The sequence below is a fragment of the Myotis lucifugus genome, unplaced genomic scaffold, assembly GCF_000147115.1.
Source record: "Myotis lucifugus unplaced genomic scaffold, Myoluc2.0 scaffold_196, whole genome shotgun sequence".
Classification (NCBI taxonomy): Eukaryota; Metazoa; Chordata; class Mammalia; order Chiroptera; family Vespertilionidae; genus Myotis; species Myotis lucifugus.
Window position 1 is genome coordinate 1,500,588 of NW_005871244.1, and position 25,626 is coordinate 1,526,213.

The 25,626-nt window shown below is 39.3% G+C and overlaps 1 protein-coding gene and 1 pseudogene across 2 annotated transcripts in view; one reads left to right on the forward strand and one right to left on the reverse strand.

Moving 5' to 3' along the window:
* The window catches only part of CLCN5 (chloride voltage-gated channel 5), a 157,499-nt gene extending 141,373 nt beyond the window's left edge, over positions 1-16,126 (forward strand). The window contains exons 11-16 of the mRNA XM_006097204.3: positions 2,350-2,430; positions 2,665-3,207; positions 5,213-5,399; positions 6,738-7,136; positions 7,285-7,501; positions 9,504-16,126. Of these exons, the coding sequence (XP_006097266.1) occupies positions 2,350-2,430; positions 2,665-3,207; positions 5,213-5,399; positions 6,738-7,136; positions 7,285-7,501; positions 9,504-9,594 (1,518 nt within the window). The 3' untranslated portion in view covers positions 9,595-16,126. The remainder of the gene's footprint in view (positions 1-2,349; positions 2,431-2,664; positions 3,208-5,212; positions 5,400-6,737; positions 7,137-7,284; positions 7,502-9,503) is intronic.
* LOC102435549 lies at positions 160-595 on the reverse strand (annotated as a pseudogene). Its single transcript, XR_001349898.2, has one exon. The product of XR_001349898.2 is annotated as a 40S ribosomal protein S15a pseudogene (transcript).
* Positions 16,127-25,626: the final 9,500 nt, after the last annotated feature.

A 25,626-nucleotide genomic window follows, 5' to 3' on the forward strand; every position in this document is an offset into this window, starting at 1 on the left:
TATGGAATGGGTCAATATCAAGGCCATTCTATTATAAAGGGTTTCTCATAAAATTGGAACCTAGTGGTTTATTTTTGAAAACAAAGGAAAAAAATTAAGACCTAGAAGGAAACTCAAAGGTGTTGAAATTTTAAATATGAAATACATTTTTTTGTCCTTTGAGGCATTTTATTTGCATGTATGTATTACATCCCTAGAAAAAGAACCCCAGGATTTTCCCTCCTGTGTGTTTTCGTCTTGCTTCTTCATGGTTCACGATGCCCGCTGTGGTTGTCAGTACAATGAAACCAAACTGACGGGACGGAAGCAAGTTGTTCTGCCATTTTTCTAGATCTTTGAGTTGCACATCAAATCTGGGGCTGATTACTCCACACTTGTTCAACCTGCCTGTGAGGTTCACAACAATTTTCCCAGCTCTGTGGTCATCAATAATTTCAAATTTGCCAATGTAACCATGCTTCATCATCACAGTCAGAAACCGGACGATGACTTTGGAGCACGGCCTGATGAGAACCTGGCGTTTGCCTCTCTTTTCGGCATTGTTGATACTCTTCAGAGCATCAGCCAGGACATTCTTGCACACCATTATGGAGGCACGGACTGATGGCTGAAAAAGCTGGAATACATTTTGATAGTTCAAGGGGGGAAAGTTCCTGGCAGGAGAGGAAGGCTAGAGAGAGACATATATATCTGAATGGTAGAGGAATATAAAGATAGTATTAAGTTGGTGAAGTTGTTATATGGCAAAACTGTTTTTTTCAGCTTTGACAAGAGTGAAATGTTGATTGTTGCTGGTTTTGCAGGGGTAGAAGTGACTTTGGAACTGTAGATTGCTAATTACTTTCATTCCATAAAATTCAAATTTTTTGTTCAAATAATTTCTTATAAAATGAGAGGGGAGTTTGATTTGGCTGTTTCTCTGAACAGATGTAATATATTTCTCTAGACTCATGAATATTTGAGGTTTTAGTTGACTTCCTATTGCTTATTTAGACTTTCCAGTTATTTTTTCCTGTTGATTGGTAGCAATCCTTTTGTGTCCCAGGGCCTGGTCAAAGTGGGCAGATGGTTGAATAAAATAAAGATTTGAAAAGTAAGGGCATAAACTCCACTCTACAACTTAAAATTACAGCAAACAAGCCACCTCGATTTTTCTCCCACGTAATTCATCCTAAACAGTCACTAAAATCCCCTTTCTCAAGCTCCATGTTGACTGTCATTCTTCTCAGATGAAAACCATTATAGCCATAAATTTCTAAGTCCTCCCCAGCTAGCATCAAAGAGTTCACTCTTTCCTCCCTTTCGTTTCCCTTGGTCATCCTATACTCCCAGAGAAATCTGTTTACTTATTTTGCCAAGAACCATTTTATTCTTAAAAAACTCAGGGGAGGTGGGAGTAGGGGGGATGGAAAGAGATTATCCAAAGAACATATATGCATAACCCATGGACACAGATGATAATAATGTGATGAAGGCCTGGGGTGGGTTGGGAGCTGGGTGGAGGGGGGGCAAAGGGGGAAAATGGGTGACATCTGTAATACTGTCAACAATTAAAAAAAGAAATGGTAACACATCCACACAAAAACTCTCAATTTTTGTCTACTTTTTCTTTCAAATACTTCCTTACTACCCCAAATCATATTATCACTCCACAGCAACCAGAATCTGATGACAGGCTTTATCTTTCCATTACTTCTTGTGTTTGTCATGCTTTCCCCTTCCCTCTTAGCCCTTTATCTTTCCATACCTAAACATACATAGATCTTCTCTTCCCTTCAAAATATATTCCCAACCTTGCTTCTAGTTACCTCCCTATTTCTTTTTCCGTAGGTCACTAGACATGGAGTAGGACACATAGTATAGGAAAACTTAAATATCTATTATATGAATATTTGCAGCTCCTGAATAGCTGTGAACTAATTGTAACTTTAGTTTTGTGTCATTAGAACCTTCCTTAAAATTTAATTTAAAAAGTGTTTCTTTACAAAGAAAGTGCTATGTAAACACATCATTGAAAGTACTTCATTTAGGTGATGAATACAGACTCAAATTCAGTTATGGAATTGTGTGTATTGAAGATGGGGGCATAATTTGGAATAAAGCATACCTAGATTGATTACAAATGAAAGACCATTTATTTATTCCAGCATGTGAAATATGTGTTCAAAATCCAAATACAATGTTTGCTCTCAAAGTATAAATTGAACTTCTTTTTTTATAAACCGCATATGGAGCATGTAAAGTTTTTTTAAAAAAATGTTTAGTAGCCACTAGCACTCCTTTTAAAACTGTGATTGATGATAGGAAAGTGGCATTATTCTATTGTTAATTTTGAGTTTTGGGTTGTAGGTCTTGTCGGCTGCAGCAGCAGCTGGTGTATCTGTCGCCTTTGGGGCACCTATTGGCGGAGTATTATTCAGCCTTGAAGAGGTAATACTTTTAACTATTTGTAGCACATATGCATGCTTTTGTGTTGGGAATCATGGCTAGTGTCTATGTACATGGTACTCCCAAAGTGCTTTGCATAACTCAGTACTTTATCATGTGACCAGAGATCTCTGGGCAGTTTTCATTCTCAGTTCTTAATTCCTACAGCACCAACTTTTTACCCGAAACAGTTTCTGCATATTGACTGAGTTTGCCTTTCCCCCTTCTCTCTTATAGGTCAGCTACTATTTCCCCCTCAAAACACTGTGGCGTTCGTTCTTTGCTGCCTTGGTGGCAGCATTTACCCTACGCTCCATCAATCCATTTGGGAACAGCCGTCTGGTTCTATTTTACGTGGAGTTTCACACCCCGTGGCATCTCTTTGAGCTTGTGCCATTCATTCTGCTGGGCATATTTGGTGGTCTGTGGGGAGCTTTATTTATCCGCACAAACATTGCCTGGTGTCGGAAGCGTAAGACCACCCAATTGGGCAAGTATCCTGTCATAGAGGTACTTGTTGTGACAGCCATCACTGCCATCCTGGCTTTCCCCAATGAATACACCCGAATGAGCACAAGTGAGCTCATTTCTGAACTATTTAATGACTGTGGCCTTCTGGACTCCTCTAAGCTCTGTGATTATGAGAACCATTTCAACTCAAGCAAGGGTGGTGACCTGCCTGACAGACCTGCTGGTGCGGGAGTCTACAGTGCCATGTGGCAGCTGGCCTTGGCACTCATAATGAAAATTGTCATTACTATATTCACCTTTGGCATGAAGGTGAGGAGATTCTTTTGGTACTCAGTGGGTATATGTGTGGCTGTGGGTTTGGAGGGCAGAGCCAAGATATCACACAATCCTCATAGCTCAGGTGGCGCTTCCAACTTCATCCAACGTTATTACTCAACCCCCAAAGCCCTTTTTACCTCCATATGCCCTCATAACTTCTTGGACAATTGTACCTCTATCTAAAATGATCCAAGCCTAGTTTTAGACCAAATTCAAACCTCAGTGTTGAGATTTTAAGTAGAAATGTTGTCTTCTTTTTAGTTAAAAAATATTTTGCCCCTCAAAAAGGATAGTGAGGTATTTATTTCTATGCATTGTGTATTAAAATAATATCTATCCAATATAGTATTGGTCCTTATAGGGTGGCTTTAGAGTTTACTGATAAAGCAAAATATTAGGTTGAACCAAATGAAGTTGCCAATATTCAACCATTTTGACCACTAAAATAGCAACTCATATAGTTTAGCCCAATATATATGTAAATGTATTTTTTAAAATATATTTTTATTGATTTCAGAGAGGAAGGGAGAGGGAGATAGAAACATCAGTGATAAGAGTCATTGATCGGCTGCCTCCTGCACGCCCCACACTGGGTGTTGAGCCCACAACCCAGGCATGTACCCTAACTGACCAGGATTCAAACCGTGACCTCCTGGTTCATAGGTTGACATCCAACTATTGAGCCACACTGGCTGGGCTATGTAAATGCATTTTATACATTTGATATCAATGTCCAATTATCAAGGAATTCACAGTTGATCCTCAATTAATATTTAAACTGTCAAAATGAGACATCAAGACAGCAAGTTTTACTTTTAGTACCCATTATTATTTTCATGTTTCAGAAGAAACCAGAAAAGAAAATTTGTTAACGTATTTTCCTCCTCCTTCCTGGTTTTAATTTGTGCCTTTTCTTTAGCACCCCACTACCAAGTTATTGCCTTCATTCTCTAGGGAAGTGGAGATTCAAACCAGGGAATTAGAGACAGCAATGCAGTTTAGACAGTACTGAAATCTCTGAGATCAAATCTTCCATCCTCCTCAACACCCTGAAAAGTTTTGCAGTGCTTCTCAAGTAATTTTCACCTCTGGCTTCATTCTTTTATTTAAAGTCATTTTCCCAGACCACCAGACCTTCCTGGATTCAAATATATTCCAAAAAATCAAACACAAGCTATTTAAAAGTAATCTTCTGTTTTGATTATCTTTGTCATCATGTCCCTCTCTTAGCTCAGAAAATTGAGAATTCACTGTAGTATCCTAGGAGTTAAAAAAAAAAAGAGTGGAGAGACAGATGAGGCTTCCTTTTCTGGATAGTCATGCAACCATAATCACTACCTGATTTAAAATAATTAATCATTTCATCTTTCTTTGTATTGTCACAAAATAAACTGAAACCTCATGTGCCATTCTTTTTGTGTGAGCAGTGGGTTAAGATTCAGTACATAAGAGTGGGTATGAGCATTGCATTTAAACTCCATCATCAGTATTTACTAAATCTTGGCCTTGGGTAAATTACTTAATTTCTCTGAATCTTAGGTTCTTTGTGATTTGAGAATAAGAGTACCTACATCCTGAAATCTTTTTAGAGCATCCAGAATAGAACATAGTAGATAGTCAATAAAAGATAATTGTTGTTGATAAGAATTAAAAATTGGGGCAAATGTCTTCATATATGAGAAACTCCATCTATTTTCCTTTTTCTTTGGGAAAGGCTTAATTTCTGCCTCCAGTTCTTTGTTGGTCTGGAGAGTTCAGGCTCTAGCCTGATGGACCCCGAATCAGGGTAAGATTCTTTGCGGTCATACTTGCCTGCACATTCCAGAGAACCCCTAGTCCCTGTAGTTACACATATCTTTATAGCCACTTACTAGCATAGTATATAGTTACATTGTCATTGGCCTGTTTGCTTCACAGAGGGTCAGTCCTCTAGCCCTTACATATACCAGGCAATGACATTATTTCTTACTAACCATCTATTACTTTCTCTTTGCAGGTCCCTTCTGGTCTCTTTATCCCTAGCATGGCTGTTGGTGCTATAGCAGGTCGACTTTTAGGAGTAGGAATGGAACAAATGGCTTATTACCACCATGACTGGGCCATCTTCAGTAGCTGGTGTAGCCAAGGAGCTGATTGTATCACTCCTGGCCTTTATGCGATGGTTGGGGCTGCAGCCTGCTTAGGTGAGTAGTGTTTGCATTGATTTCAAAGTTGCTACCCAGGTGACATACTAAGAAGAGTGATATTAAATACAATTGACTGCAGATTTTTTTAAGTGACCATTTTCTGTTGGGTTTGCCATTTTTCAAGTGCTTTAAGAAAGCATTCTTGATTGTCCAAAGTACAGGTATTTATTTTCCCATACCGCTCTGAGTTTTTTCAGATATGTCAAGCCTATTCCTTCATCCTGATCTTTGTACTTGCTGCCCCTTCTAGGAATGCTCCTCCCTCAGCCATAGCATAGTTGGTTCCTTTCAGCCTTCAGATTTCATGTTAAAAGTTTTCCCCCAGAGAGTGGTTCTCTGACTGCTCACATTATATGTAATTCCTCACATGCTCTCCCTCCCCCACTTTATGTTGGGAACATGTGTATATTATTACAAATTGTCTATTGTCTATGATAGCATACTCTTTTATTAAATAATTGTTAAATACTTTAAAAAGAAAACATTCTTTGCTATATATCTACATTCCTCCCCTTTAAGAATAACTCTACTCTCAAATTCCAGCATATGGAGGAAATGATCAGAAATGTATACAAATTTGTATCAGAAATGTATACAAATATATCTGCACAAGAATGTTCATCATGATTTTATTTATAATAGCAAAAAGTTGGAATCAACTTAAATACACAGTAAGGGACTGGTTAAATAAAATATGGTGCATCTATGTAATGTTATACTATGCAACCATTGAATGTGATGTTAATATTTAACATATTTAAATAGTGTTAAATAAATTTGTAATAATATACAAAATGTTCCCAGCATAAAGTGGGGGAGGGGAGAACATGTGGGGAATTAAACATGTAGTATGAGCTTACTCATGAAAAACATTTTTTGGCATAGTAAACAACTTGAAAAATTCATTCAAGTTATTTTACTCTACTTATTTCTGGGCAGTGAACTTACAGGTAATGATATACTTGTTTTTTATTTTCTGAATTTTCCACAATGGGCCTGCACATTGCAGAGAACCTCTGGCCTCTGTAGTGTTACACAGATTATGGATCTCTTCTGCAGCTACTTTTATAATGGGGGGAGCACAATAGACAAATAAAACAAAAAGAAGAATCAGGAAGGCATCTCATACTTTTGCAGATGTTATTTTGAGAACTCTGATTCATTTCCATTGTAAACTTCCTTTAATGCATTTCTGGGGTCGACAGTTGTGAGACCTCCTTTTAGCAATGTTTCTGTTAAGTAAGCTTTACCTGAGTAAGGCCTGTAGCAGGTAAATAATTGTAATGAATCCTATACTCTTCCCACCTTCAATAGCCTGTGCCTGTTTCTTTGCAGGTGGAGTGACTCGGATGACTGTTTCTCTGGTTGTCATAATGTTTGAACTAACTGGTGGCTTGGAATACATTGTGCCTCTGATGGCTGCAGCAATGACAAGCAAATGGGTGGCAGATGCTCTTGGGCGGGAAGGCATCTATGATGCCCACATCCGTCTCAATGGATACCCCTTTCTTGAAGCTAAAGAAGAGTTTGCTCATAAGACCCTGGCAATGGATGTGATGAAACCCCGGAGAAATGATCCTTTGTTGACAGTCCTTACTCAGGACAGTATGACTGTGGAAGATGTAGAGACCGTAATCAGTGAAACCACTTACAGTGGCTTCCCAGTAGTGGTGTCCCGGGAGTCCCAAAGGCTTGTGGGTTTTGTCCTCCGAAGAGATCTCATTATTTCAATTGGTAAGGATTCCAGAAAAGGGATAATAGAATTCACTGTGGAAATAAATAAATATTCATAAAATGGGGGAAGATGGAGGGAAGAGGGGACTAGTTAGGAGCCAGAAATAGCAGTTTAATTTTCAACATTTTCTCCCTATTTTTCAAATAGAAAATGCTCGTAAAAAACAGGATGGAGTTGTGAGCACGTCCATCATTTATTTTACCGAGCATTCTCCTCCAATGCCACCATACACTCCACCCACTCTAAAGCTTCGGAACATCCTGGATCTCAGCCCCTTCACTGTGACTGACCTTACCCCCATGGAGATCGTTGTGGATATCTTCCGCAAGCTGGGACTGCGGCAGTGCCTGGTTACACACAATGGGTAAGAGCTCTTTGGTGAAGGCGAATTGGGTTGTGGGGGAAAGACTGTAGAGAGAAAGAAAGAACGTAATTCACATGAACATTAGTAGCACTTATAGGCCTTCCTGAAGTTCTGAAATGAAGATGGATGTGTTTCTTTTATCGTCATAATTTACAAAAAAGGAGTTTGAGGAAGAAAGTGGGTTTGAGAGATGTGAACTGCAGGTTGCATATTATATATAACTCAATTCCTCCCCACAAAAGAAATAGCTGTGTTCTTATGAAATTATAATGGTATTAAGTATTATATGTACAGTATTTGGTCCTTACAATACTTTTGTTATTCTTTTTTTTAATTTATTGATTTCAGAGAGGAAGAGAGAGGGAGAGACAGATAGAAACATCAATGATGAGAGAGAATCACCGATCGGCTGCCTCCTGCATGCCCCCCACTGGGGATCGAGCCCGAAACCTGGGCATGTGCCCTTGGCCTGAATCGAACCTGGGACCCTTTAGTCCTTAGGCCAACGCTCTATCCACTGAGCTAAACTGACCAGGGCTACTTTTGTTATTCTTATATAAAGATGAGAAAACCAAGTTTCAGTGAGGTTGGAAGATTTATACTAGCACTCCCAGTTAATATATAGTACAGGTAGGCTTTAAACATAAATCTTCTGACTCCTAAGGCCAAAGTTCTTTCTTTCTGGGATATTTCTTTTTCCCCCTTTTTTTTAGTTTAAAGTATTACATATGTCCCCCTTTTCCCCAATCAACCCCTCCCCGACCACTCCCACCCCCCAGGACAAGCCCCCTACCGCTCCAGTGCCCATGTCCATTAATTATGCTAAAATGTATGCATACAAGTTCTTTGGTTGCTCTCTTACCTTACCCCCTCCCCTACCCACCCCTGCCTTCCCTCTGAGGTTGGATGGTCTGTTCGGTGTTTCTTTGTCTCTGGATCTATTTTTGTTCATCAGTTAATGTTGTTCATTATATTCCACAAATGAGTGAGATCATGTGATATTTATCTTTCTCTGACTGGCTTATTTCACTTAGCATAATGCTCTCCAGGTCCATCCATGCTGTTGCAAATGGTAAGAATTCCTTCTTTTTTTACAGCAGCATAGTATTCCATTGTGTAGATGTACCACTTTTTTAAATCCACTCATCTGCTGATAGGCACTTAGGCTGTTTCCAAATCTTAGCTATCGTAAATTGTGCCGCTATGAACATAGGGGTACATATATCTTTTCTGTTGATATTTCTGATTTCTTGGGATATATTCCTAGAAGTGGGATTACTGGGTCGAATGGGAGTTCCATGTTTAACTTTCTGAGGAAACTCTATACTGTTTTCCACAGTGCCTGCACCAGTATTCCCACCAGCAGTGAACAAGGGTTCCTTTTTCTCCACATCCTTGCCAGCACTTGTTGTTTGTTGATTTGTTGATGATAGCCATTCTGACAGGTGTGAGATGGTACCTCGCTGCTGTTTTGATTTGCATCTCTGGAATGATTGACTTTGAGCATATTTTCATATGTCTCTTGGCCTTTTGTATGTCCTCTTTTAAAAAGTGTGTATTTAGGTCAGTGATGGCAAACCTGTGACACGCGTGTCAGAGGTGACACGCGAACTCATTTTTTTGGTTGATTTTTCTTTGTTAAATGGCATTTAAATATATAAAATAAATATCAAAAATATAAGTCTTTGTTTTACTATGGTTGCAAATATCAAAAAATTTCTATATGTGATACGGCACCAGAGTTAAGTTAGGGTTTTTCAAAATGCTGACATGCCGAGCTCAAAAGGTTCGCCATCACTGATTTAGGTCCTTTCCCCATTTTTTATTAGATTGTTTATCTCTCTTTTGTTGTATGAGTTCCATGTAACATTTGGAGATTAAACCCTTATCAGAGATAGCATTGGCAAATATGACTGAAGAGGGAAAGTATCCTCTTTGAGAATGTTGTTTTAACTACAGGTTTTTTTTTTTGTTTGTTTTATTGTCTTGTTTTGTCTTTTAGGCGACTGCTTGGAATCATTACCAAGAAGGATGTGTTAAAGCATATAGCACAGATGGCGAACCAAGATCCTGATTCCATTCTCTTCAACTAGAATCCCAGGATTGTGCTGGATACAAAACAGGAAGGACATTGCAGACCGTGGATATATTTTATTAACTGGGTACCCAAAACACATTTCCCATATCTGGATGGTGAAGTTATATTAGTGTGTTGTCTCTTTCCTACAAGTTAACCAGTTGCACTACATAATAATTTCTGGAAGTTAATCTCTTTAGGAGAAAATGCAGTTAGACTTCTGTGATGTTGCATTACAAAGATTTCATGAAAGAGTAAATAAGGTTGCTATGGTTTAATTCTTTTTCTTTTTTTAAAGATTTTTTTAAAATTTAAAACGATTGTTAGCCAATATGCAATCACTGAAAACTATGCAAGAAAAATGTTGACCGTCCTAACTGATAGCCTGCAGGAAACTCATGAAAAAGTCACTTTTTTGGGACTCTAACTATCATTGGTGGAAGATGAAGTGTAAACTAAGGGGCTTTGCTTTTCCAACCACAGAAAAGAAAGCCAGAAGGAAAATAGTAATGGCATTTTCCAGACTGTGAAAATTCAGTTCAAATGTTATCTTACTCCTGTTACAATATTTAGCATTATTAGTTTGTGTGTGTATGTGTATGTTAATTTTAATATCTGATTATAAGACAATGCTGCTTTGGTTAATCTCTAAATGAATTTAGAGAGGTTGATTTTATGCCTTGCTTGTTCCTGGTACTCTTTTGAAGTGCACAAAGATAAGTTGTAGAGCTTTCTCCTTGTCTGCTCTAAGAAGGGTAATTTTCCAGATGGTATTTGTTTGCTAGTAGACAAGGACTTTGCCATGCATTTATTAGTAGCAAGGAATGATTTCTCCAGATGAATGATTAGTGAAGTTCTAAGTAAAGTCAATGACTAGGAACTTTAAATTTTGTGAGGTTCCAACTCATTCTCTTACCCAGATGCCACCTCCATGAGTGATGGTGCTTTAGGCTTCTGGAATATGTAAGAATATTCTGCATACTGGTAAACTAGGGAAGATTCAGAGCTGTATCTGCATTCTCATGCATTCCTTCATAAAAACCACCAGTACTAAAATAACTGGACACCCATGCCTCCTCCTAGTGTGAAGTATGTAGAACAGGCCAGTATTGTTCCTATGAACATGAATTTAGGCTCTGGGTACTTTCAAATATATTCAAGGCATTGAAACAGAATAGGCAGTTGTGACTCCCTTGCAGCTCCTTAGAATTCTGAATGAAATGCAGAACCATCCTAAGACCCAAGAGTGTGGATAAGGCCTGGTAACACCAAAGGTGCTTGTATCCAATTGAAAAGGTGCCTGTCTGAATTTCCTACCACCTTAACTTCAGTAGAAAACATCACAGTCTAGGGACACCTGGTGGAATTACAGAGCCACCACCATCATTCCGATCACTGTTTCATTTTCTACAGTTTTACCCACGTGTAGTTGTTCCCCCTCAATTCTTTGCCCCTTCCCACTCCTCAGTCCCGAGTTAATCATTCCTATTACAAAAAATAATTCCCAGGGCTAGTTAAATTATAAACCAAGCCTCAGTAATCTTTTGGCACGTGGACCAGAGGTAACACACAGCCATTGGCTCTGTTCTATAACCCAGTCACTGCTACCATGCCTCAATTTCCACACCAATGCCCACAGCAGTGAGACTTAACTGCCAGGGGTGAAAGTTCAGCCTTTCCCATTTTACAAGTCTGTTCCCAGCGCTTCTCTCCATCCTTCTAGCCTGGAATCAGCAGTCACTCAGCATGTCCTTCCCAGCCCTCCACCTCCCTTCCCCAAGCACTTCATACCTCATTTTAAAGCTGCTGATCCCAGAGTCTAAGCTTTTTTTAACCCTTAGTTCTTATCTTTCCCAAATATGAAATTATGTTATTATCTAGAACTAGGTAGTCAAGGCTTATTTTTACTTTTATCTTTAAAATATCAAAGCAGTCCAGAGTTTCTTATTTTAAGTATATTGCTCTAGCATTTTAATGAAAACGAAAAAACTCTAGGATATATTTTATGATAGTCATAACTCAGCAACTTTACATCCTTCGTCCCTTCCATATTACTGATTCACTTGCATGAGATGTGGCTATTTTGCCTGACCACCCCTGTACATTGTGTAGAAATCAAAGTTCTTATCTGTAAATTTATGGATCATTACCTATCTTATTAGCTACCCAACTAAAGTTTGCAAAACAGGAAATGTTCGTTTTTCTGGTATTTGGTGACAATGAAAGATTTGGTTGTATTTCGTAGTGCAGCAGCGATATGGAGGGATTTCTAAGTTTGCCTTTGTGTTTCTTTTAGGCTCCGTTTATAATTTTAGACAGATGAGCCAGTGTTAAGGTGCTACTTCAGAGACTAAATTCAAGAAATCAGATAACACTGTGCCAAGGTAAACTTTCTAGATGCTAAGAACCGATTGGCCCTCCAGAGAATAATATCCCTTTGATACCTCACTCCTGATAAGTTTCATCCATTAACCTCAGCTTCTCAGGAATCCATGTAACTCATATGCTAGAAGTAGCTATAGTGTATGGTATGCATTATATGTCAAATCCTATGGTTTGGCTCAAAGGTTGGCTAATTGCAGCTAGAGCTCCCTGCTAGACTGCTAACTCAGCACTTCACCACTCAAGAGTTTCTTGTCTTGAGGCAAAGGAAAATGTTCTTTCTGACATTGCTAATTCAGCAGTTGCACACACTTAGCCAGCAAACAAAGCTGAATTAGGGAGGTCTGTCAGATGTCCACAGGCCTCAATGGCAAAAGACAAGATAATCTGTGATTTAAAAATGAATATGAATTTAAACTAGTCTAGTTTGGTATTAACAAAAGGAGATTGCCCGAAACAAGGGAAGGATTTACAAAAAAATGCCAATAAGCACTTCAGGATTTTCTGAGGAATAATATCCAGTCATGAAAGGAATGAAAATCTATAGATTTGTAAAAGTCTGCTATATTTTGTATCTTCAGATCTTTAATGTAAAAAATTAATGAACCTCAAGCACTTAATGGATGATTAGTTATACCATTAGAGGGAAGAATTAGGGGACTGAAAATGCAAAGTAATGGCCATTCTCAAGATCATTTGTATTTAGAAGTTTGTTCAGATACTTTGCTCTTTTCTGGCTCTGGCCTCCTTCTGGCTCAGCCCAGCTGTGGAGCAGAGGTGGTATCGTCCATAGAACAGATATCCTCTGGTGTATAATCTGACACTGACAATACTTTGGATTTGCCAGCTGGCAGAATAAATTATTAATTTGCTGATTTACTACAAAGCACTTCAATTGTTTTTGGTACCAAGGGCTGAATCCGAATGCTTTACAGAAAGAACAGAGCACAGTATAAATTTCTCTAGCCAGCCTTCAATTGTGTTTAAACATGAGGATGATAAAGTAATGGAGACTTAGTATGGTCTAAGGCTGCGAAATAATTCTCAATCATGTTATGAACCTGTTCAGGTGTGGGGGAAGCAAATATGTTTTTTAAAACTTAGCATATAATAGAGTCCATCATGGGACATAATTGTTGCTCTATGTTTTAAGTATTTAAATCACCTATCCCATTTGAGTCTTGATCTTGGTTTGTTTTGTTTGGTGATAAGAAGGAAAGTGTACTTGTTACCCTGCAGTATCTTTTTAAAATCATAAGGAGTGCAATTTTTGAAGCTGAGTTTTTAATGATTGTGAAGACAATATAGAGAATTTGAAACAACCAGTGTGTTTTATATTGCCAAAGTACTTACTGATGACTGACCACATTGTACTGTGAATTATTGACTTACCTGCATTGGATCAGAGCCAAATACATGCAATCCATCAGTTCGGAGAAAGCAGGAGAGCATCTTCCACGGCAGTGCACAGAGTATTGAGCTCTTGAAAACCCTGAGAAAAATTAGGAATTTAGAAAGTAAAGGGGAGGTTGACTATGGAGTCCTTTAAAAAATAGATGTCTATATATGTGCTCTGAATATCCTAAAACCTTGACTTTTTTTAAACCATCTCTGAGATTGCTTGGATTCCCTTTGGAGAGGGAATGGAGAGTTATGGCAGTGGAAAAGCCCTAGTAAGAAAAAAGTATGAGTTTATGTAAGATGGTGGAAGGAAGGCCAGCCACACATCTTGGCATTTATAAACTGCTTGATCATGTGCCCCAAGGGAAAAAAAGTCAAATAGTCTTCCAAAGACCAGGCCTTCCAAGCAAAAGTATTTAGCTAGAGTGAGTCTACTTTTATGGAAAGGGCTGACATAAGACAAGACATCTGCTCTTAAAGGTGAGGAGCCACTACTGCCATTGCCTAAATGATAAGCTTTAGGGAGATTTCCTTGAATTTTGATAACAAAATATTTTTAAATCTATATTTTAGCCTCCCCAGTATATACTTATTTATATTAGAAAGAAAAATGTGAGGGTTTCTCAGATCAGAGCTCAGGGAGCTGTGTAAATTTGATAGGAAATCAGTGTAGTATACCTGTGGTGACCACAGGACTTTTTCTCTGGTTCAATTTCAGTTGTTTGCTCCGAGGAGAGTTCTTAGAATAGCAGGTGTTAGCAAATTCAGGTTATTCCCCAAACATTTGCTGGCCAGGGTCTTATTTCATAACATCTGGTCCTGGGTAAAGTTTTCAAGTGATGTAGGGAACAAAATTGGTTTTTCCACTGTGTAATCTGATTTTTGCCAGATCACCTAAGAAAGAAAGAAAGTATTCAATGTGCAGAGTTTGCGTTTCTTGCATGGAGCTTATTGGGTCACTCAGCCCAACCCTGCAGTCATAAATTCCTACCTCTAAGTTCCTGCCAAAGGGTCTTCAGCCTCTCTTTGCACACTCATTGAATGAATGCCTTGCTTAAAGAAGGCATGTGAGACTATAAAATTATGAGGATTTTAAAAAAGTGGTCTTTGCCTCTCTCTCTTCCTTTTATCTCACCCTCTCCCCCTCTCGCCCCCCCGCCTCTCTCTCTCTCTTTCTCTCCTTCCTCCCTTAAGTTCAAAATGTTCTCAATTGTTACAAGCATATTGTTTCAAATGTGGACCTTGGAGAAAGGAGAGGATCATTCTGAAAACAGAATAGAAGATAATTTTGACTTGATGGGGCCAATGGCCCTTTGTTCCACTGCAAGGGCAAAAGCTAGTGGTATTTATTGGGAGTGTCAAGGGCTTTAGCATCCTGAAGGTAGATATATGAAGTATTCATTGATAAACCTATTATGTACTAGTCCAAATCTATTGAAAGTCAGAGGCAGTCTAGGATTTGGTAAGTGAAATGCCACCTGGCAAAATGGGGACAAGGGAGTGGCCTGAGACGGTTTTATCAAGGCAGGAATCTTCAGCCTCATTATCATACTGAGTGTACCTCAAAATATATTGACATTCAAGAGTATTCCTTTCCCCTCCTCCATTTTACTTTATCCCTTATCCCTCTTTTCTCTCCCATTATCCTGCCTTTTTAGTACTAGCTTTTTATTAAGTATTTACTTTTTTATTATATATTTGGTCCTTTGGGACTATGTAATGATTAAGAATATGTTTCATTCTAGATAAAAAATGACGTGCTTAATATTTTGTTCTTTTAAACTGTCTTTTGAAGCTATGCTGCTAACCAGGTACAGGCCAGAAAGGAGTTGAGCCTGATAGACAGCACCCAGGTCATATCACTTAAGGATGACATTGATGTCATGATGACATTGATATCAGTCTTCTTCATTTGACCAAGGCCAACATCATCCTCTTACCTCTGTCCATTCATCTCTGGCTATGGGAGAAATACCACCCTTTGGGTGAGCCAATGAGGCCAGGAGGATCAGAGGGTTCTAGCCCATGGGCCACTATAGGAATATCTCTGTAATAAGCTCATTCATAGAACCGGCTCCAGCTATGGTAGCCAAAGAAAATCTGTCTGACTAAACATTTTAGTTTATAAGAGTTGGTAGAAGTTTAACTGAAGCTAATGTATAGACATCAACTAGGCAACCAAAGCTAATATAGCCTGAGTTTCCACAGGAAGCTGAGCTGTTCAGAGTGTTTATTTATCTGAATGTTGCCAACCCTTATAGTCATGCTTTCTTAGCTTTATTCTAACTTTTAGAGATGTTGGTCCCTGTTCATAGGTACAGCCTGTACCAAAGCTGTGAGTCACTGCTCACTTCATTCTGCTCCTTGATCATGCATAGCAACAGTCTAAAAAGGAAGACATGGGCTGGGGAGTTATTTATTCCCTATGCTTCTACTAACTAGCCTCGAGATCTTAACCGTTCTGTGCCTCAGTGTTCCCATCTGTAAAATGGGGATAGTGTTAATTGCCCTACCTACCTCACAGGGTTGTTGTGAGGATAAATTGAGACAATGAATGGAAAGTACTTTGACTAGTAAGTGCTATGCAAATTGTATGAAATAGAAATAATCATGTTAAAGGCAATGGAATGGACTTTGGCAGAAGGGTTAATGGGATTGTCTAGTCCTTTCTCTGTGTGGCTTAAACCCAGGTTGCCATTGCTTTATACATTTCCACTTAGCACAGATTTGTAATTATGCATGTAATAAAGCACAGCCTTATCCAGCCTGGTGTCCTGTGTGTTTTTGATGACTTTCAATTTTGTACCTATTGATTTCTAATCATAAAATCAGGTAAGCAGCATATCAGGGTTGGGGGAGGATAGTATAAAAGGCAACTGCAAATTCCAACTAGCAAGCTCACTTCTAAAAAAGATTTATTAACTACTTAATTATTTTTACATTTACAGATTCAGTAATACTTTTTTAAAAATATATTTTTATTGATTTCAGAGAGGAAGGGAGTGGGAGAGAGAGACACATCAATGATGAGAGAGAATCATCAATCAGCTATCTCCTGCATGCCCCCTACTGGGGATCAAGCCCACAACCTGGGCATGTGCCCCAACCTGGAATCGAACCATTACCTCCTAGTTCATAGATCGATGCTCAACCACTGGGCCACGCCAGCTGGGTGAGATTCAGTAATACTTTTTAACATAAAGAGACAAATGAGGGGCAGCTTACAAAATTTTCTGAGAAATTCCAGATACCTCATTCATTCTGGCTTCTTAAATGTTCTTGCCTCATACATTGGTGATATTTTCCTGATGAGATGAGAATTAACTGGGAGCTGTAGTTTTCTTTCTTTTTGAGCTTTTAGTGATGTAAGATTATGGACTTTGATAGGGCTCTTACCTATGTACTGTCACTTTTTACAAGAAGTAGGGTGGGTGATTGAAATGTTCCTCAATGAACAGTAGGGTTAGTATGTTGGAAACCCCTGAAGTGACCAAGGAGCGAACTTTCCAGGGAGATAGTCGAATATACAAACATTTCCTTTATACACCTCTCTAGAAAGCAAAGGGAAGCTATACAGCAAGTCCTCAAATAACTGTTTTGTTCAACATCTTTTGGTTATAACATTGATGAAATGCTTAACTCTAATTTTTGTAAATTAGCCTGAGGTAAAATTGGTTTTGTTATATGTCATTTTACTTGAAGTCACAGAACCTATCAACGACATTAAGTGAGGACTTTCTATACTTTGAAGTATGGCTTTCCTACTTTCTCACTCTATTTTCCCTGCATCTGATTTGTTTCCCCCACTCTTTCCCTCTCTCTGTTAGCCAGACAACTAGTAAGGCAGTTTGCTATGTGTGCAAGTCTTCATTTAAGAATTCCTTTAGTTGACATTCGATCACATCTTTACTGGTGTTGACTTGATATCTTGTTGCTACCAAGAACTTTAATGCCTTTAGCTTACACGGTAGCATTTAAATAAGGACACCTTGCCCTAACTGGTTTGGCTCAGTGAATAGAGCGTCGGCCTGCGGACTGAAGGGTCCCGGGTTCGATTCTGGTCAAGGGCATGTGCCTTGGTTGCGGGTACGTCTTCAGTGGGAGGTTTGCAGGAGGCAACTGATCGATGTTTCTCTCTCATCGATGTTTCTCTCTATCCCTCTCCCTTCCTCTCTGTAAAAAATCAATAAAATATATTTTAAAAAAATAAGGACACCTCTATGTAAAAATAACTCACTCATAAGCCTAAAATGCCAAAAATAAATGTCAGTTTTTGATATTTGTAATTTTACTGGACTCCTTCCACACTATCACCATCCGGCCTCTAAATACCTTTTGAGAAAAAACAATATATCTAGTTGTTACTAGCTATCAACGACTTGCTACAAAGTAGAGTTTCATGTCTAGTCACTGTAGGACTCAGATAAAAGTGGCTTTGATGGAGTATGAGGTACACACTAATTCATCTTCTAATACAGGAGCTGCCCAGAGGAAAACCTAGAAATGACCACCAGATGTCAGTGCAATCATTGAGATACTAATGTAGCTAAGGTTTGATCAGAAAAGAACTGTGAGGGTAGACAGGGCAAGAAGCATTAATTCATATATACAGCTAGATGCTGGGCATACAAAATTCCATTGAAAGTTATTCTTAGTTTACCGGCATTCTATTTTTAATGTATATAATAAAATTCATGCTTTTTTAAATTAAAAAAAGGCAATCACTTAACATTCATTGCCTTTAAGGAGCTTATTGTCCTGATTCTGAAAGTTGTAGCTTCTTTTTCAAAGCAGTGTCCCAGACAAAAGAAGAACTACAGTTCCTCACTAGAATGGCCACATAATTTTTTGTATGACTATGTCTCTTTTGACGGTGGGATGGTGATATTAATAATTACCTAGGGGCAACAGGCACAAAACTGGGACTATTTTCGGTGTCTTAGTAAATTCAAGCTGCTATAACAAATTAGCATACACTGGATGGTTGAGGAGGTTCATTTCTTATATATTGTCCACTGCTAATGTCTCTAAATAGGCATTTTAGGATCTTGATTCAGGAGACTACAGATAGAACAAAAGACAGAAGTAGAAAAGTATAGGATTTGGAGTCAGAGGATCTGGACTCGAGGCTTAGTGTAAAGGGATTGCTACCTTTTTTAAAAAAATATTATTGAAAGTATTACATATGTCACCTTTCCCCATTTACCTCTTATTCAATTGGTCTTTGAGGGATAAAGTAGATAATGTATGAGAATAGTCAATTCACCCAACCAATATTTATTGCATACCAGTAGGCAGTAAGGATTCAATGAAAGGAAAACACAGACCCATTCCCTAGATGACAATCCAAAACAGTCCATTCAGAATGGCATAAACCAAAGGTCTATTCTAGTGGAAGAATTATTTTCCTCTCCTGATTATGCTAATATTCCAGAGTGTAAGGAATAAAATGTTTTCTGATTATTTGTGCCACCAAAGCTCTTAAGTATACAACTAAATCAGGGCATCCTAGGCACATTCAAGCCAAACTGTCAAGCTATGGTTTTCAAGAGGGATGCACTCACTTTCTTCCCTCCAGCTCCAACTCCCACCTGGCCACATCTGAAGCCTGTCAAGCCACTCAGAGAACCCTTCCTTACCCCAGATATCAACCAACCTGACAAAACCAATTGTACCCCTTCCCTCTTTGCCTGCCCTCCAGCATACTCCTCTTTCTAATTCCAGTTACAAAACCAAAACTTTCTTGTATGTGGATGAATACTAACAGATATGTCTGTGTGTATATGGAAGGCAGCTATGCTCACCACTATACCACCAACGCTATCTGTGTGTATATGGACAGTGGAGAGGAGGGTTGTCTACACTCACAGCAATATGCAAGGAATGCTTTATTACACAAATACCCTTCAATATCACAACCCTGTGAGTAGGCAAAATATGAGGAAACTAAGACTAAGATAGAGACTTAGCAGAATGTGTTATAACAGAAACTGTGCCTTTGTGGTTTGGACAACAAGTCCAGTGAGCTTTCTACTATTAATCTTGGGGCTAACAGCTCCTGTTCATCCTGAAAATTTCCAGGCCAGTTTATGGGAAGAGGGTAATAAGCGCTTTGCCTGGTTGGACAGTTGGCTTAGTGTTAAAAGTATATTGTGGGTATGAATCTGTATAGAGATGCGTAGAGGTGATCAGAAATATTTCTAGAAAGGAGATCTCCAAAGAAGCTTTTAAAATAAATGTGGGTGTGTAGAAAAGTGAGAAGTGGCAACAAATAGGAGTGGGGGAGTAGTATCTGGGGTCCTGTATTTACTAATTTACTTCCCTTGGTATTATTTGAAGTTTCTACCAGGAGCTTGTGTCTGTTTTTATAATTTTTTAGCAATAAACACCCAGGAAAGAAAACAATATTTTTATATATGGTTATAAGGATATGTTCATCTCATTGATTGGAAGCTAATGTTTTTTTTTTCCTGCAAACTAATGGTAAACAATGAAAACTAAGGCCTCAGATCTAGTACGTGGTTGTTATGATGAGAATTCCCATCTCTAACAGGGGAGTCTTATGACTCATGTGGGCATAGGACTGTTTTCTCTCATAATCTAACACAGCAGCCAGAATAACCTTTTTAAACACAAATCAGATAACATCACTTGTCTGATTTAAAGCCCTTTGGTGATTTCCCATTACATCTAAAGTAAAATCAAACCTCTTATCCTCGTCTCTGAGGCCTCTAATGAGCTTCATCTGGTGTATCTTGCTAACCTTAGACTAGCGGTTCTCAACCTGTGGGTCGCGACCCCTTTGGCGGTCGAATGACCCTTTCACAGGAGTCACCTAAGACCATCCTGCATATCAGATATTTACATTACAATTCATAACAGTAGCAACATTACAGTTATGAAGTAGCAATAAAAATAATTAACATGAGGATCTGTATTTAAAGGCCCAGAAGGTTGAGAACCACTGCCTTAGGTTGTGTGTTCAATTGTGTCCACCTAAAGTTCATATGTTAAAATTATAACCTTCAGTACCTCAGAATGTGACCTTATTTGGAAATAGGGTCATTGCAGATGAGATCAGTTAAATTAGGATGAGGTCGTACTAGAGTAGGGTGGGCCCTAATTCAATATGACTGATGTCCTTATAAGATGGAAAAATTTGGAAACAAGCACATGCACAGGGAGAACACCATGTGAAGATGAAGGTGTAGATCAGTGTAATGCTTCTACAAGCCAAGAAATGCCAGAAAACCATGAGACTTTAGAAGATAGGCACAAATAGATTCTCCTTCACAGACCTTAGAATGAGCCAACCATGCTGATATCTTGATCTTGGACTTCTAGCCTTCAGAACTGAGACAATAAATTTCTGTTGTTTAAGCCACCTGATTTGTGGTACTTTGTTATGGCAGTCCTCAAAAACTAATTAATACATCTTATCTCAGCACTCCCTTCTTTCAATGCTTCCATCACACTATTTTCTTTTTTTTTTCAGTTCCTCACACACCCAGTTTATTTCTGCCTCAGATCTTTGCACTAGATGTTTCATTTTATTTTGTACTTAAATTCACCATTTTATTTTAATTGTGATATTGGAGTCACATCAGGAATTTGAGGAGGACTTGGTTGGGCAGTCTTCATCTGCAAATTTTGTGTGGTTGCTATTAGATCTCTTCTTCTTGAGGTTACAATATTCTGAAAACTCCATGAGCTGGGCATCCAATCTGGCTCCTTCACATGGCTGGCAGGTGATGTTGGCTACAGACTGAGAGCTCAGCTGGGGATTCCACCAAAGCAGTGGTCAGCAAACTGAGGCTCGCGAGCCACATGCGGCTCTTTGGCCCCTTGAGTGTGGCTCTTCCACAAAATACCGACTTCTGCGCATGGGCCACGAAGTTTCAATCGCACTGTACGTGCGCGCCTGCATGTGGTATTTTGTGAAAGAGCCACACTCAAGGGGCCAAAGAGCCACATGTGGATCTTGAGCCGCAGTTTGCCGACCACTGCACCAGAGCATCTGTCATCTCAAACATGGAGGTCTCAGAGTTGTTACATTTCTAACATGGCAGCTGAATTACCCCAGCACTAGCATGCCCAGGGAACCATTGGGAAGTTCCTTGTTTCCTGAACCAGCCTTTGAAGTAATGCAACATCACTTTTGCTACATCTTATTATAAAACACACACACACACACACACACACACACACACACACACACACGCAACTTTATTGTTGAGAGTGTTACAAATGTTCCTCCCTTTCCACCCATTGCTCCTTCCACCCAAACCCTGTCTAGGCCTTCACCACCCTGTTCTCTGCATCCAGGGGTTATGCCTATATTCATACAATTTCTCTGGTTAATTTCTTCCTGCCTCTCCCCCACCTCTGAGTTTCATCAGTCTGTTACATGTTTCCATGCCTCTGGTTGTATTTTATTCATCAGTTTATTTTGTTTATTAGATTCATTGTTTATTTATTTTAATTTTTAGATTCAATTGTTTATAGATATGTATTTACTACCATTTTATTGTTCATATTTTTAATCTTTTTCTTTCTTATTCTTCTTAAAGAATACACTTCAACATTTCATGTAATAGCTTTTTCTTGTCTGTGAAGCTCTTTATCTGACCTTCAATTCTAAATGATACCTTTGCTGGGGAGAGTAATCCAGCTTGTAGGTCCTTGCTTTTCATCACTTTGAATCTTTCTTTCTTTTTTTGTTGTTGTTAATCCTCACAAGACGATATTTTTTCCATTTTTTTTTAGAGAGGGTGGAAGGGATGAGAAAGAGAGAGAGACATCAATTGATTGCCTCTGGCACACCCCCCAACAGGAGCTGGGAATTGAGCCTGCAACTGAGGTATGTGCCCTTGACTGGAATTCAACCTGCTACCCTTCAGTCCAAGGTCCAATGCTCTAACCAGTGAGCCAAACCGGCTAGGACCACTTTGAATATTTCTTGCCACTCCTTTCTGGCCTGCAAAGTTTCTGTTGAGAAATCAGCTAACAGTCATATGAGTGCACCTTTGTAGGTAACTAACTGCCTTTCTCTTGCTGCTTTTAAGATTCTCTCTTTGTAATTTTAATTATAATGTGTCTTGGTGTGGGCCTCTTTTGGTTCATCTTGTTTGGGACTCTGATCTTCCTGGACTTGTATGTCTATTTCTTTCACCAGGTAAGGGAAGTTTTCATTATTTTTTCAAATAGGTTTTTAATTTCTTGCTCTCTCTCTTCTCCTTCCAGCACCCCCATGATGCAAATGTTGCCCGTCTTCTGGCAGAATTCCCTCTTATTTGGGGAAGGTCAGTCTTTTGTTCTATTCAGGACTTCAAATGATTGGATGAAATCCACCCACATTATAGAGATCACTTTGCTTTACTCAAAGTCCTTCAATTTAAATGTTAATCTCATACAAAACTACCCTTATAGGAATATCCATAATAATGTTTGGCCAAATACCTGGGAATTGTGGCCTGGCCAAGTTGAAACATAAAATTAACTATTACACTGGTAATTGTGGGCCTATCCAACATGACCATCTGCTTTTTCAAAGCCAGCAAGGAAGAGAGTCCCCTAGCAGGAGAGCCCTTGCAAGATTATGTAACATAATCACAGAAGAGCTATCCTGCCACTATTGCCATATTCTGTTACTTAATAAAGAGTCATCAGTCCTGTCCACACAAGGGGATGAAGATCACACAACAGCATGGATTCTAGGAGGTAGAGATCCTGGGGGCCATGTTAAAGTCATCCTGCTGCTGTCTACCCTTTGACTTCTATGATTCACATCCTTCCCACATTCAAAATGCTTTCACCCCCTCCCAACATTCTCAGAAGTTTCATTTCATTACATTATCTGCTCAAAATCTGGAATTTCATCATTTAAATCAGTTCCATGTGTGGATATAGTCCTTTAGATATACCTCTCAATCTACTGATCTATAAAACTAAAGCAACAAGTATTCTATCCCTCATACAACCAACATAAAATAGTGAGGAGGCATATAAAAGCTGACATAGATATTTCCATTTGAAAAGAGAATGGGAGAGGATGGTGTGCATGGGAGGCATCAAAGAGTCCATAGCTATTCTGAAATCCAGCTGGGCAAATGTTAATACTCCTTGCTTAGTTATAAGGATTTGTCAGAAAGCCTTTCTGGTCCCTTGGTTCTGCCCTCTGAATCATAGTTCCTTTTTCATGAAAGGTAGCACATGTTTGCAGCTGAAAACTTTTATCAGCCTGCTTCCTGTTCATTGAATTAGGGGGATCTGAAAGCCTTCTTTAATTTTGTATTCTCTGTCCAGCTAACATTGTTCAGTCCAAGCTGGCATGTTTCTGCCTAAATAACTTTCTCAAAATCATAATGAGTCTTCAGTGGATTTAACTGGGGTTCTCTCCATTAGAAAAAAAGACACACACACATCTCTGTTTTAGATAAGCCCTTCTTTACCTTGAACTCCTGAGTTGGCTAGGTTCGCAACTCTTAAGATTCCTAGAGGCCCTATTGTTTGAGAGTTTTCATGAGGCACCCCCTTAATCTCTTGAAAGGGCTCTTTGTGTGATTGAATACCACTCTGATCCTTTGATCTTTCTGCGATTTTTACAAAATGTTGTACAGTCACTCTCTCAGCCTTTTCTCTACATCATGCTTTCTTAAAAGTGCTCTGAAGCTATTTCTTAATTTTATCATCTTCTGCCATCTGGAAAGGCTGAGAATCATAAAGTACCAATTTCTTTCTGTTTTAACAGTTCCTCCCTTATTTTATCTCTCTACTCTCACATCCTAGCTAATAAAGAGGGAATATGCTAATTGACTGTCCCACCCTCAAAGATGGCAGCGCCCACAGCCAATAAGGAGGGAATATGCTAATTGACTGCCACACCCTCAAAGATGGTGGTGCCCACAGCCAATAAGGAGGGAATATGCTAATTGACTGCCATGCCCTCAAAGATGGCGGTGCCCACAGCCACAAGATGGTGGCATCTAGTCCCCTCAGCCCCACCGGGGTGGCAGGTGTGCAGCAAGGCTCGGCCTGCCCCCAGGCAGGCCCAGACACTCCGTGCACCTGCCTCTGGAGTCCCCAAGTCCCCTCAGCCCCCCAGTCACCCAGGGCTGCCCGAGGCATAGGCAAACCTTGGATGGCTGCTGCCCAGCCGCCCAGGGCCGCCCAAGGCTCAGGTAACCAGGGCTGGCCGAGGCTTGTGCTGCTGGCAGTGGCATCAGCAGAGGTGTGATGGGGCATCACCTTGCCCTGATCACCGAGTCACCTCCCACCCCTGAGAGGGGGCAGGCTGGGCTGAGGGACCTCCGTCCAGTGCATGAATTTTCATGCACAGGACACTAGTTTTACTATAAGCAGCAAGAAAAAAACCAGGCCATACCTTTAACACTTTGCTTAGAAGTCTTTTTAATTAAATAAGCAAGTTCATCATTTACATGCTGTACTTTCCACATAACTTCATGCAAAAATTTCAAGAAGCTTTTCTCCACTACTTAACAAGGACCTCCTATAGTCTTGTGTCTGCTGCATGGTAAATGCTTAATAAATTTTACTATTGAGCCCAACCAGCATGGTTCAGTGATTGAGCATCGGCCTATGAACCAGGAGGTAATGGTTTGATTCCTGGTCAGGGCACATGCCCAGGTTGTGGGCTCGATCCCCAGTGGGGCCAGGCAGGAGGCAGCCAATCAATGATTCTCTCTCATCATTGATGTTTCTATTTCTCTCTCCCTCTCCCTTCCTATCTCAAATCAATAAAAATAGATTTTGAAAAAAGAAAAAAATTACTATTGGTATTACTATATATACAATAGGAAAAATAACACCTCTCTTACAAGGTTGTTGTCAGAATTTCATGAGATTATGTGTGAAACTGGCATAAAGTAGATATGTAGATCCTTCTCTTTATTTCTGTTATGGATGGAATGTTTATGTCCCTCTAAAATTCATATATTGAAGCCCTAACCCCCAGTGTAGCTATAATTGGAGTAAGGAAGTAATTAAGGTTAAATGAGGTTATAAAGATGGAGTGCTGATCTAATAGGATTAGTGTCTCTTGAAGAAGAGACAATAAAAAGCTCATCCTCTCCCTCTGAACAAAAATCACTGAGGAAAGACCATTCGTGTTATTGGCATCAACTTTATTGGCACCGCAATCTCATATTTCTAGCCTCCAGAACTGTGAAAAAATAAATTTTGATTCTTTTAGCCACCTGCTCTATGGTATTTTGTTATGGTGGCCTGAACAGACTAATACACCTTC